The 14,074-nt window shown below is 54.8% G+C and overlaps 1 protein-coding gene across 13 annotated transcripts in view; it reads right to left on the bottom strand.

Moving 5' to 3' along the window:
* CROCC (ciliary rootlet coiled-coil, rootletin) overlaps window positions 1–14,074 on the bottom strand; it is a 59,471-nt gene that overhangs the window by 9,245 nt on the left and 36,152 nt on the right. For all 13 annotated transcript variants that reach the window (XM_063719894.1, XM_054556224.2, XM_063719899.1 and 10 more), the window contains 8 exons: window positions 12,560–12,729; window positions 10,194–10,373; window positions 9,319–9,453; window positions 8,797–8,940; window positions 8,123–8,361; window positions 7,524–7,683; window positions 4,926–5,093; window positions 2,531–2,903 (listed from right to left, as the gene is read on the bottom strand). In XM_063719894.1, the coding sequence (XP_063575964.1) occupies window positions 2,531–2,903; window positions 4,926–5,093; window positions 7,524–7,683; window positions 8,123–8,361; window positions 8,797–8,940; window positions 9,319–9,453; window positions 10,194–10,373; window positions 12,560–12,729 (1,569 nt within the window). The remainder of the gene's footprint in view (window positions 1–2,530; window positions 2,904–4,925; window positions 5,094–7,523; window positions 7,684–8,122; window positions 8,362–8,796; window positions 8,941–9,318; window positions 9,454–10,193; window positions 10,374–12,559; window positions 12,730–14,074) is intronic.

Below are 14,074 nucleotides of genomic sequence, written 5' to 3' on the forward strand. Positions count from 1 at the left end.
GGGGAGGTGGAGGGGGCAGGGTGGGTGGAACCAGGGCTCTACCTGGAGGCTGGCACTGGAACTGCAGGACACGGGTCCTGCCATGAGCATCCTGCCTTGGCCGCAGAGGGACACCAAAACTGCCCCGCAGCCACGAACTTGGTCACCACCAAAAAGGCCTCGCTCAGAGGTTCCCAAAGAAGCAGGCCTGCCCCTGGGGGCCTCCAGCTCTAGAAGGTCCCATCGTCTCAGGGTAAAAGTCCCCGTACAGGCCTATAATGTCTATTGGAGCAAGCCCTTCGTCCCCAACTCTCACCCCCCTGCTTGATGCTCTGGGACTGCTGGCCCCTGCTGTCCACAGGACAGGCACACCTCCACTCAGGACCTCCCTACTCGCCCCAAGTCCCTCCCCCAGCTGCTCACTCACATTCTCCCCTTACCCATCACCTGCTCAGTGAGGCGTCTGCTGCCCCCGCATGAACTGCCCTAGCCCCTTCCTTGGCTTTGCTCTTTTTTTTTTTTTTTTTTTTTCTGAGATGGAGTTTCGCTCTTGTTGCCCAGTCTAGAGTGCAATGGTGCGATCTCGGCTCACCACAACCTCCGCCTCCTAGGTTCAAGAGATTCTCCTGCCTCAGCCTCCCGAGCAGCTGGGATTACAGGCGTCTGCCACCACACTCGACTAATTTTTTGTATTTTTAGTAGAGACGGGGTTTCACCATGTTGGCTAGGCTGGTCTTGAACTCCTGGCCTTGAGTGATCCACCTGCCCCGGCCTCCCGAAGTGCTAGGATTACAAGCATGAGCCAATGTGCCCGGCCGTTTTCACCATTTTTAAGTGTACAACTGAGCAGCATGAATTACATTCACACTGTTGTGCAGCCATCACCATCATCTGCTCCCAGGTCATCCCGACTGGAGGTAAAGAGTTTGAGACCAGCCTGTCCAACATGGTGAAACCCCATCTCTACCAAAAAAAAAATACATATGTATGTATGTATATTTATATACACACACGCACACACACAAAAATTAGCCAGGTGTGCCAGGCACAGTGTCTCATGCCTTTAATCCCAGCACTTTGGGAGGCTGAGGTGGGCAGATCACGTAAGGTCAGGAGTTCAAGACCAGCCTGACCAGCATGCTGAAACCCTGTCTTTTTTTTTTTTTTTTTTTTTTTTTGAGACGGAGTCTCGCTCTGTCGCCCAGGCTGGAGTGCAGTGGCGAGATCTCGGCTCACTGCAAGCTTCGTCTTCCGGGTTCACGCCATTCTCCTGCCTCAGCCTCCCAAGTAGCTGGGACTACAGGCGCCCACCACTGCGCCTAGCTAATTTTTTTTGTATTTTTAGTAGAGACGGGGTTTCACCGTGGTCTCGATCTCCTGACCTCATGATCCACCTGCCTCTGCCTCCCAAAGTGCTGGGATTACAGGTGTGAGCCACCGCTCCCGGCCTTGAAACCCCGTCTCTACTAAAAATACAAAAATTAGCCAGGCGTGGTGGCACACGCCTGTGGTCTCCCAGCTACTTAGGGGGCTGAGGCAGGAGAATCACTTGAACCCAGGAGGCAGAGGTTGCAGTGAGCCGAGATCGTGCACTCCAGCCTGGGCAACAGAGCAAGATGCCATCTCAAAAAAAAAAAGAATAATTAAAAACAATACAGTGTAACAACGATTTCCACTTAGCTGTATTTGGTATCGTAAGTAACCTAGAGATGACTGAAAGTATATGGGAGTATATGGCAGGATGGAGGCTCAGAAAATCAGATAAGGAGTCAAGGGCATTAAGAGCCCTCCATCCCCCGGTCCGGGAAAGGCACAGTGGCTCACGCCTGTAATCCCAGCGGGAGGATCGCTTGAGTTCAGGAGTTCAAGACCAGCCTGGGCAATATGGCAAAACCCCATCTCTACTAAAAACATAAAAATTAAGCAGACATTGTAGTGCACACCTGTAGTCTCAGCTACAAAGGACGTCGAGGTGGGAGGATCACTTGAGCCCAGGAGGCAGAGGTTGCCAAGGCAGAGGGAGCCAAGATCACACTACTGCACTTCAACTGAGGTGACAGAGTGAGATCCTGTCTCAAAAGTTGAAAAAAAAGAACCACCCCACTTCCCCCAAAAAATAAGTGGCCTAGACCAGGTGCCGTGGCTCATGCCTCTAATCCCAACCCTGAGAGGCCGAGACAGGAGGATCGCTTGAGGCCAGGAGTTTAAGACCAGCCTGGGCAACATAGTGAGACCCCGTCTCCACAAAAACTACAAAAATTAGCTGGGTGTGGTGGCACACCTGTATTCCCAGCTGCTCAGGAGGCTGAGGAGGGAGGACCACTTGAGCCCGGGAAACAGAGTGAGGCCTGGTCTAAAGAAAAAAGAAGCGCCCTTGAGAAGCACAGATCAGTGAAGGGAGGGGCCTCGGTGAGGGGACGGGGCTAAGAAGTGGACCTCAGTGGAGGGGTGTGGTGGGCTCCTTGAAAAAAAAAAACCTGCCATGTTGGGGAGGGGCCACAGTGCGGCCCGCCCACCTCCCCCCCTTTCCTGCGCGCGGCACTGCCCTTACCTCCTGCGGGTGCGGCCCGGGCAGGGGAGCCGGGCACTGGCCGCGGGGCTGGGCTGGGCGCACGACCGAGGCCGAGGCCCCGGCGCAGAGCCGAGCGCAGGCCACCCAGCTGGGCCTCCGCCGCGCGCCGCTGCACCTCCACACGGGCCAGCTCGGCCTCCAGGCCTTGTGCCCGGCCCTCGGCTGCGCTCAGCCGCAGGCCCAGCTCTGCAGCCTCGGCCCGCGCCACCTCCAGCTTCAGCTCCAGGCCGCGGGCGTGGTCCAGCTGCTGCTTTTCAGTGCCACGCGCCTCCTCCAGGGAGCCCAGCAGGCGTCGCTCGCGGGTCCGGAACTCGCCTTCTTGTTCCTGCAGCTTCCGCTGGGCTACCTGGAGCTGGAGTGATGCCAGGAGGTGGGGGTCAGCAAGGCCTCCCCCAACCCGACGCCCCACCCCTAAGGCCCAGACTGGAGCCCATCATCCCTGGCTGTGTGGTCAGCACAACACTTTCTCCTTTAGTGCTCGCCACTCAAGCAGGCGGTGCAAAAACATTCCCGTGGGAGGAAATACTAGAATTTGTTTATTAATCTCTTTATTCTTTATACAAGCCTTGTAATGCCCATAGTTTATTAGTAATAACAGCTGGCATTTGAATACATAGGGCTTATCAGTGCCAGGCACTAAGTAAATTTCCAAAAAATATTAACTCTAATTACTACTCTATGAACGGATCTCACTTTAGAGAAGAGGAAACAGGCACAGAGACGCTAAGTAACTTGTCCAAGGCCACACAGTTAGTACACTGCAGAGCTGGGATTCAAAGCCAGGCACTCTAGCTCCAAAGGCTGTTTTTGTTGTTGTCGTTTTTGTGGATTTTTTGTTTGTTTGTTTTTGGAGACAGAGTCTAGCGCTGTCACCCAGGCTGGAGTGCAGTGCTGCAATCTCAGCTCACTGTAACCTCTGCCTCCTGGGTTCAAGTGATCCTCTTGCCTCAGCCTCTGAGTAGCTGGGATTACAGGTGAGCACCACCAGGCCCAGCTAATTTTTGTATTTTTAGTAGAGACGGGGTTTTGCCATGTTAGCCAGACTGGTCTCGAACTCCTGGCCTCAAGTGATCTGCCAGCCTCGGCCTCCCAAAGTGCTGGGATTACAGGTGTGAGCCATGCGCCCGGCTGTTTTTGTTTCTGTTTCTGTTTTTTTTTTTTTTTTTTTTTTTTAATAGCTTGACAGCAGCTTATTAATCACATGTACTCACAGCCCTGGGGAGTGGGGGGAAGGCGGGGAAGCACACTACATGGGGCCACACGGGGGCTGCGGGCTGCACTTGGGAACACAGTGAACAGCCAGGAAGGTTAAGTGCCCACTGGTTCCAAAGGGAGCTGTGTCCAGAGGCTATTCCCTTAACCACTAGGCTACATTGCCCCCCTTGCCCATAATTTATCAATAAATCTGCACACAGTGGGGGCATGCACTAAAATATCATTTACTGATGGGATATATGCTCACACAGACACAAAACCACCCCTGCCATTTAGAGAGTCAACCTCTCACAGTCACCAGTTTCACTGGAAACCCATCTACTGAGCAGCTGGGTGCCAGGACCTGTGCCAGGGCCCTTCATACATGGCCGGCTGTGCTAGCCCGTCTCTCATGAGCGCTCTGAGGCACAGAGATGACGTGACTTGGTCCGGGCCATACAACAGATTCATAGCGATGAAACAGCCGGAAAAGGCAGAGTGGGTAGCATGTGGGCTTTGGAGTCAGACAGACCTAGGTGGCTGTGTGACCTTGGGTAGATCCCTCAACCTCTCTGAGGGCTCTGTAAAATGGGGCTAATGGTAGGACAGGCGTGGTGGCTCACACCTGTAATCCCAGCACTTTGGAAGGCCAAGGCAGGTGGATCACCTGAGGTCAGGAGTTTGAGACAAGCCTGACCAACATGGTGAAATCCTGTCTCTACTGAAAATACAAAAAATTAGCTGGGCGTGGTGGCGAGCACCTGTAATCCCAGTTACTCGGGAGGCTGAGGCAGAAGAATCGCTTGAACCCAGGAGGCGGAGGTTGCAGTGAGCTGAGATGGTGCCAGCGCACTCCAGCCTGGGTGACAGAGTGAGACGCCATTTCAAAATAAATAAATAAATAAACAAAAAGGGCTAACAGTACCTACCCCATGGGGCTGCTGGGAAAATCAAACAAGGTCGTATCTACAGGGCCTCTCCCTACCCATTTTGTGCCGGCACACAGTAGGCCCACTGTTCTTTGGGTTGTTGTTATTATAACTGGGGAAGAGTCTCCAAGAGTGTGGGAAGGAGCAAGCCGTAGGGAGTGGCCTTTCAGAATGGCCCCAGCATTGGGGTGCCCACCTGCTTCCTGCTGGGGGAAGGAAAGATGCACCAGCCCGCCCGCCTGCTCAGTTACCTCCTGCCGCATCACCTCCAGGCTGGCCTCGCCCTTCAGCAGCCTCTGCCGGAGGCCCAGGGTCTCCCGCCTGCTCTCTTTCTCTGCCCGCTCGCCCAGCACCAGGCGGCCCTGCAGCTCCGCCAGCTCCCGGCCCAGTCTGGTGTTCTCACTGTCCAGCATCTTCATCTGTGAGAGCGCGGGAATGGCAGCAGGTTCAGCTCTGCCCCTGTACCCTCCCAGTCCTGGCCCAAGGGCACTTGGGACCTACTGCTCTAGGGACACATGTATCAAATACCACCCCATATCCACTGGGAGCCGGCTCCTAGATAACCACACTGAACTTGGGCCATGCCAGGCACTTGGGCACCAGCGGCCTGTTTACCATTTAATCAATGGGCCAAAACTACCTTTCATAAGGGGGTGGGTGTAATAGAAGGAGGGCTCAGCCCTTAGCAGACCAGGAGTTCACAGGCAGGAACCACAGCTCCCTGGGTTATCTTTCCCCTCTACAATGGTGATGAACATTTTTGGAGCGCTTACCATGTGTCCAGTCCTGTTCTAAGCACTTCAGTTATATTAACTCATTTAATCTTGGTACAATGCTATATGAGGTAGGTAGTAACATTATCCCTATTTAACAGATGAGAAAACTGAGCCTCAGAGTGTCAGAGTAACCTGCCCAAAGTCACAGAGCTCACAGACAGCAGACTGGGATTCGATCTGAGACAACGGCAAAGTTCTAAGCACCTATTTCCCCACAGGAGCAGGTGGGGGTACTGCCTACCTCCCCCATGTGCTACAGCAGGGGTAACAGGCAACACCGTAGCATGCAACATGCCCAGCAAAAGCTGGCACGCAAATGCCAGCTCCTTTCAGGGAGTCTTGTGGTTTCTCAGGAAGGGGCCTGGGTGAAGGGGGCTGTGGTATCCTTGGCTATCAGAGTATCAGAATATCTCTGGCTATCCGGTTGTGATATCTCTTTTTTTGTAATTAAAAACATTTTTTTTAATTAAAAAAATTTGAGGGGGCCAGGAATGGTGGCTCACGCCTGTAATCCCAGCACTTTGGGAGGCCAAGGTGGGTGGATCACCTGACATCAGGAGTTCGAGACCAGCCTGGCCCACATGGTGAAACCCCGTCACTACTAAAAATACAAAAAAATTAGCCAGGCGTGGTGGTGGGCATCTGTAATCCCAGCTACTCGGGAGGCTAAGACAGGAGAATTACTTGAACCCGGGAGGCGGAGGTTGCAGTGAGCCGAGATTGCACCACTGCACTCCAGCCTGGGCAACAAGAGTGAAACTCCATCTCATAAAGTAAATAAATAAATAAAATAAAAATTAAAAGTTTAAAAACTTTTTTTAGAGACAGGGTCTTGCTTTGCAGCCCAGGCTGGAGTACAGTGATGCGATCACAGCTCACTGCAGGCTTGACTTCCTGGGCACAAAGGATACTCCCACCTCAGCCTTCCGAGTAGCTGGGACTCCAGAAGTGTGCCACCACACCTAGCTATTTTTAAAATTTTTTGTAGAGACTGGTTCTCACTATGTTGCCTGGGCTGGTCTTGAACTCCTAGGCTCAAGCAGTCCTCCCACCTTGGCCTCCCAAAGCGTGAGATTAAAGGCATGAGCCACCACAGCTGGCTAATTTTTTGTATTTTTAGTAGAGACAGGTTTTCACCATGTTACCCAGGCTGGTCTCGAACTCCTGGGCTCAAGCAATCCACTGGCCTCCGCTTCCCAAAGTGCTGAGATTATAGGTGTGAGCCACTGCGCCTGGCCTGGCTGTGATATCTCTGGGTGAGGCAGCGCCTAGGGGCTGAATGAGGCCATTTCCTGTTCTTTGCGTCTTCTAGAGCGAGAAGCCTGAACCCACAGTGTTCAGGCCAGTGCCCAGTATATAGCAGGTGCTTCTTCAATGCATGCTGCTGTTGAGTTTGCAGATCATCGAATTCACGGGTCAGCAAACTACAGCTCAGAGGCCAAATTCAGCCCGTCTCCTGTTTCTACAAGGGTCTGAGCTAAGAATTTTTTTTTCCTTTTTTTTACATTTTTAAATCATTGAAAATGGATCATTTCTAGAGGAAGAACAACATTTCTTGACACATGAAAATGACAGAAAATTCACATTTCAGTGTCCCTAAACGAAGTTTTACTGGAACCCACACCCCTCTGCTCATGCACTGTTTGGGACTGCTTTCTCACTACCCCAGCAGAGTCAAGTAGTTGCAACAGAGACTGTGTGGCCCGTAAAGCTGGAAATATTGACCATTTGGGCTGTTTACAGAAAACAATTTGCCAACCTCTGACCTAGTTCACAAAATCTGTACCTTTTGTTGTTCCCGGATTCCTTTGAGAACTGGACAAGGACACCAGCTCCTCTCCTTGGAGAAATGTGAGCCTGAGCGTGCACACAAATGCACGCAGACTTTTGTACAGCTTCAGGGATTCAAGGACTCCTCAAAGCCCATCCATTCACACCAAGGTTAGGTGAGATGGCTTGTCATAGTTCAAGCCCCTGGTTTTACATAGGGGGAAACGTGATTCCGGAAAGGGGGAGCTACCGGCCCAGGGCACACAGCAAGCCCCGGGGTAAGGGGTGGCACAGGGAGAGTACCTGACGCCGGAGCTCCTGCAGCTCCCGCCGAGCCTCCAGCCGTGAGCGCTCCACCTCCTGCAGCCCAGTTCGCAGCTCCCCAGCCTCCTTGCCCACAGCTGTCCGTGCCTCCTCTAGGAGTGCCAGCTTCTGCTCCTTGTCCTCATTGGCAAGCTTCAGGCTGGAGAGGGCAGAGGTCAGGGGCTGCCCTGGGTCCTGGGAGTAGTCAGTGCCTCTACACAAAAGCCGCCTTCTCCAATTCCTGGAGTGGGTCAGGCACTGCCTGCCCATGCAGCCTCTCCCAAAAGCTGGGCCCTCCAGGGCTGGGGCCCAGGCCCTCGGCTGGGAGGGGTAGACCAGTGACTCTAGGAGGGGACCTGGTTTCCAGGGTGATGATGGTGGGTGGGTCTGAGTCTGGACCCAAAGCTGCCTGCTGCCCCTCTGCCCCTTTCCCCAATCAACAGGGAGGAAACCTTCCTAAAATGACCCAGGTGCCAGGCTCTGCTTAGGAGACAGAGGATCCGTATCTGGGCAATTTCCCCAGAACCTTGGAGGTGAAGTTAGATTTCAGGGATGGGATCTCATGAGGACTCAGGGCTGGTCCTCCTGCGACACCCCACCTGATGCGCTCGCTCTCTGCCTTCTTCACAGCGGACCGAAGCTCCTCGTTGGAGCGCCGCAGGGCCTCGAGCTCCTTGGCGCCCTCACCCAGGCTGCGTCGCAGCTCGCCTGCCTCCTGGCGCTGCACCTCCCGGCCCTCCTGGCTCTCACGCACCTTGCGCTGGGCCTCCAGCAGCTCCCGCCGCAGCCCGTCACGGGCATCCTCCAGCAGACGCAGCTGGGTCCGAAGCTCTTCTGCCTGTGAGTACAGCAGGTGTCCCCAAGCCAGCGGTCAGGGACCCCCCCCGTCAAGCTGGGTCTTGTACCGCAGATCCCTGGACCCAGGGAGTCTGCCCCATCCCTCTGCAGTGCTCAGACCACAGGCTGTGAGTTATCATTTGAGCAAGGCGTGCTGTAATCAGTAATGTTTTGACCTGAAGTCACCATCAGTCAGGACTGTCTTGAGCACAACACCAAGAGGGCAGAGACCCCACTCACCCCTCCTTGAGGCCAAATCCCACCTGGACACAACAGGTGCTTCATAATGCTTGCTGCCTCCTTTCTAAGTTGCTATTCATTGGTCCTCAAATGCAGGGAGGAATCTGACACTCTTCCGGGGCCCTGGGGAACTAGGCCCCCAGGCACACAGCGCCATTTAGGGTATTCTGCTCAGAAGAGGGGGGCAGCTGCTCACCTCGCGAAGACAGGAGTCCCGCTGCTTGCTCAGGTCTCGGGCCTGGTCTTGCAGCCTCCTCACCTCCTGGGCGTGGGCCGCAGCAGCCTCCTCCCGCTGGGCCCGTAGGTCCCGCAGCTCAGACGTCAGAGCGTTCACGGTGCTCTGGGACAGAGGGGCTCCTCAGACTTGGTCCTGCTGTGTCCCCCAGTCCCTGGCTGCTCCCAACCCACTCGGTCCACTGTCCACTTTCAGCTCTAAACACGGCCCCTCCTGCTGGCCTGCCGGACCCTCTGCCGACCCCTGGATGCATAGTGAGTGCTGCCTGTGTAGCCGGGCTCTCCGTCAGGCCAAAAGGATTCGTCAGGGCAGGGCTGAGCGACCTCCCTCAGATGGGGGCTCCCAAAAGAAGGACTAAACCTCCTCTCCCATAGCCTGGAAGCTTCTCCAGGACAGGGCCATGTCGCCCCATGGCGGGGGGGTTCCTCAGCCAGGGATGTGCCTCTCTATGAGACAGAGGCCCGGCTGCCCAGCCTGCCCTACCCGGTCCTGCTCCTGCCGGCTCTGGGCATCTCGTTTCTGCCGCTCCATCTCCAGGGAGATGGTGGCCAGGCTGTGCCGTGTACCCATCAACTTCTCTGACAGCGCCGTCTTCTCAGACTCCTTCAGAGACAAGGCCTGGGCAGAGGCAGGGGACAAAGGGCTTGGGGGATGGGCTGGTCCTGGGGGCATGCTCAGGCTTCTTGCTGCCTGGGAAATGTGCCCACTGGGGCTTAGAGGCCTGAGTGTGCCACCGCAGGTGCACCCAGGGCAGACGTGCAGCCCTGGAAAAGGGCACAACGGCAGTCACAAGAATCCCGGATGTGGATACCACTCATAGAGCTCACTAACCTGCCACGGCACCCTGACAGCAGAGTCTTTCTTTCTACCCATTTTACAGATGAAGAAACTGAGGCTCAAGGAGGTAAAGCGACTTGCCCAGGTACACAGCGGGTGAGGAGAGGAGATGGGTGCAGTCTGCCCTGTCTCCGTTACATTATATAAAAGTTAGGGATCTGTTATTTGGAGGGATGGGTCAGCTGATGCCTGTGGGCATCGTGGGGACTGCTCAGAAGGCAGCCATGAGGATCCATGCCAGGCCTGGGGTGGGACAAGGCATGGGAGAATACAGAACAGTTTTCCTGGTGTCATGACTGTCACTGTCACTGAGCAGGTGCTCACTGTGTGCCAGGCATGGAGCACAGCAAAGCCTCACGAACCCCCTTCTAATCCTCCCATCCTGCAGGTGAGGAAACTGAGGCCCCCAAGAGGGTAGTGGCCTGCCCCAGGGCTCCTAGCTGCCAGGTGGCAGAGCGGGGCCCGGCCCCAGAACAGGAGCAGCTCAGAGAGCAGCAGAGGCCACACCAGGGCTCACCAACCTGCTGCTTCTCGCTTTCAGCCAGGAGGAGGCCCTCATCACGCTCCTGCTGCAGGGCAGCAATCTCCTCACTCAGCTCTTCCTTCTCAGCCTCCAGCCGGGCCAGCAGCTCCTCCTGCTCACGCTGCAGCTGACTCTGCAGCTGGGCCCGCTCGGCCTCCAGCTCCCGCCATGCTGCCTCCTAGGGGGCCAGGACCGGATGCCTGTGACACACCAGGAGGGGCCCAGGCAGACCCCCCAAAACACCAGGGCAGCAAGAGCCATCTGGCCCCCATACCCTCAGAGACAGGGAGGGTGACTAGGTAAATACAAGGGAGTGATGAGGGCTGTGACGGGGACACGCCAGGGCCGTGAAAGTGCCAAGGAGCAGCAGTGGGCTGGCCTGGAGGTCCGAACATGATCCCCTGAGGAGGGACAAGTATCTGTCAGCCAGGTAAAGAGAGAAAAGACAACCCCAGGCCAAGAGCACAGCCCCTGGAAAGGCCTAGAGGATGCAGGGCGCAGAGGGAAATGGGACGCGGTGAGCCACAGTGCCAGAGCCCCAGGCAGTGGCCGGGCCAGGACACGCCGTGTGGGCCATGGGGATTCTAAGGACAGTGAGGCGAGTGAGAGAGAGGACTCGAGCCAAGGTGACAAGGAGCAATCTGATTTTTAGCTTAGGGGATGTTCCGACAGCTGTGGAAGAGGGATTGGGGTTGGGATGGAGGGGAGTTAGGACTGGCTGTGAGGAATGAAGGGGGTCAGGGGTTGCCAGAGGAGCTGGAGAGAAGAACACAGATTTGGGGACATTAATGAGGCCAAGCCAGGCAATGCAAAGGGCAAGAAGAGCAAGGGGGAGGTCACAGGAGTTCAGACCCCTGGGGACTGGAAAGGCGGGCAGGCAGAGCCCACAGGCAAATAGCAGCCCACCCGGGGAGCCCAAGGGCAGGTGCCTGCCTCAGCACTTGCCCCTAGCAACTCTGTGAGAAGCAGACAGAGCTGCCGCCCCTTCTTTTTTTTTTTTTTTAGACAGAATCTTGCTCTGTCACCCAGGCTGGAGTGCAGTGGCGTGATTTTGGCTCACTGCAATCTCTGCATCCCAGGTTCAAGTGACTCTTCTGCCTTACCCTCCCGAGTATCTGGGACTACAGGGGCGTCCCACCACGCCCAGCTAATTTTTTGTGATTTTAGTAGAGATGGGGTTTCACTGTGTTAGCCAGGATGGTCTCGATCTCCTGACCTCGTGATCCGCCCACCTCGGCCTCCCAAAGTGCTGGATTACAGGCATGAGTCAGCACGACCGGCCAAGCCGCCCGTTCCTTAAGAGCTTCACCGTAGCTCATGCCTATAATCCCAGCACTTTGGGAGGCTGAGGTGGGCAGATTACGAGGTCAAAAGTTCGAGACACCCCGACCAATATGGTGAAATCCCGTCTCTACTAAAAATGCAAAAATTAGCCAGGCGTGGTGGCGTGCCTATAATCCCAGCTACTCAGGAAACTGAGGCAAGAGAATCACTTGAACCCAGAAAGTGGAGGTTGCAGTGAGCCGAGATTACACCACTGCAATCCAGCCTGAGCTACAGAGCGAGACGCCGTCTCAAAAAAAGAAAAAAAAAAAAAAAAAGAGCTTTACTGCCACCTCCTGGAGAAGTGTGATAACAACCACCCAAGGCCATGGGGACTGCAGGGTGAGTGGCATGCCCTGGAGCCATGTAGTCATAGCCTGCACCTCTGTCAGAGGCAGCCCTGTCTAGGATTTGGTGGCCGAGGGCCCCTGTCCTGAGGGCCACTCTGGAGAACATGCCAGTGCTAGCAATCATAACTTATGGAGCATTTGCTAAGTACCAGTCACTATGCTAAGTCCTCTATGCAGATGGTCTCAGCTCATCCTCAATACCTTCCACTATCCTATCCCTATTTCTACAGGTGGGGAAATGAAGGCACGGACACCTTGGGTAGCATCACCAGTAAGTGACCAAGATTAGATTCAAACCCAGGCAATACAACCCCAGAGTCAGTGTTCTAGTAACTTCCCTGGCCCCTTGCCTTTCTATATGCTCATGTCTGAGTGGCCCTTCCTATGCAAACAGTACTTCTTAGCAAATGAAAGTGCTTTCCTGCTGTACATTAGGTCAGCATTTCCCAAATGTGGTTGTGGACCCTCTGCATCAGGATTACCAGGGCTGGACCAGATTTGGGACCTGGGAATCTGCATGTCTAATAAGGACCACAACCTCCCCACCACCCCCCCAGTCCTCCCAGCTGTCCCCAGGGCCTCCACAACAGAGAGGAAGTCCCATTTCACAGATGTAAAGACCAAGGCAGAGCAAGAACGATGATGAGACACTGGCTCAGAGTCCTGCCCACCCCTCCCCAGCTGCCTGAACCTTTTCACGCTGGAGTCGCTGTAAGTCCTCCTCGTGGGCTGCCCGCTGCTCCCGCAGAGAGGCCTGGGCCTCCCGCTCAGCCTGCACCAGCTTCTGGGCCATCAGCTCCTTGTCTAGACTGGCTTTCTCCTGTGTAGCTATTATTTGCTGCCGTAGGCCCGCCAACTCCCCTGCACAAGAGGAATGGGGGAAAGGGCAGGGTTGGGTTGAAACTTTTCCTTGGGCCAGCAGACTTAGGCCAGGTGAGCCACATTGGCAAAATCCCAGAGGCAGAGGGCCTGCCTGGCATCTAGTTTGGGTCCTCTTGAAGAAGTGGCTTGCCCTCTCTAGGCCTCAGTTTCCCTATCTGCTACATGGGCCCACTGGCCCTGACCCCTTTCCTGCCTACGTAGAATGGCATTAAAGGCATAAAATGACTGATAAGAAGGCCTCCCAAATGGGACGGATGTCAAAGATATAACAACCCTAGGCCAGGGGCCATGGCTCACGCCTGTAATCCCAGCACTTTGGGAGGCTGGGGCAGGTGGATCACCTTAGGTCAGGAATTCGAGACTAGCCTGGCCAATATGGTCCCTGTCTCTACTAAAAATAAAACAATTAGTCAGGCGTGGTGGCAGGCGTATGTAGTCCCAGCTACTCGGGAGGCTGAGGCAGGAGAATCGCTTGAACCCAAGAGGCAGAAGTTGCAGTGAGCCGAGATTGCACCACTGCACTCCAACCTGGGCGACAAGAGTGAGACTCTGTCTCAAAAAAACAAATAGGCCGGGCGCAGTGGCTCACGCCTGTAATCCCAGCACTTTGGGAGGCTGGGGCAGGTGGATCACCTTAGGTCAGGAGTTCGAGACCAGCCTGGCCAACATGGCGAAACCCTGTCTATACCAAAAATACAAAAATTAGCCAGGCATGGTGGCGGGCATATGTAGTCCCAGCTACTTGGGAGGCTGAGGCAGGAGAATCGCTTGAATGCAGGAGGCAGAAGTTGCAGTGAGCCGAGATTGTACCATTGCATTCCAGCCTGGGCAACAAGAGTGAGACTCTGTCTCAAAAAACAAACAGGCTGGGCATGGTGGCTCATGCCTGTAATCCCAGCAGTTTGGGAGGCCAAAGCGGGTGGATCACCTGAGGTCAAGAGTTCGAGACCAGCTTGACCAACATGGTGAAACCCCGTCTCTACTAAAAATACAAAATTAGCCAGGCGTGGTGGCACATGCCTGTAATCCCAGCTACTTGGGAGGCTGAGGCAGGAGAATCACTTGAACCCGGGAGGCAGAGGTTGAGGTGAGCCGAGATTGCGCCATTGCACTCCAGCCTGGGCAACAAGAGTGAAACTCTGTCTCAAAACAAACAAACAAAAACCAACCCTATTACTGACTGAGCACTTATTATGCATCAAGCACCCAGCTAAGTATCTTAGACATAACCTCATTTTGTCTTCATAACATGCCTAGGTAGTTTATCCTCATCCCCATTTAACAGATGATGAAATGGAGGCTCAGAGGAGATCAGCAGCACCTT

This window comes from Pongo abelii, chromosome 1 (assembly GCF_028885655.2).
Source record: "Pongo abelii isolate AG06213 chromosome 1, NHGRI_mPonAbe1-v2.0_pri, whole genome shotgun sequence".
Lineage (NCBI taxonomy): Eukaryota > Metazoa > Chordata > Mammalia > Primates > Hominidae > Pongo > Pongo abelii.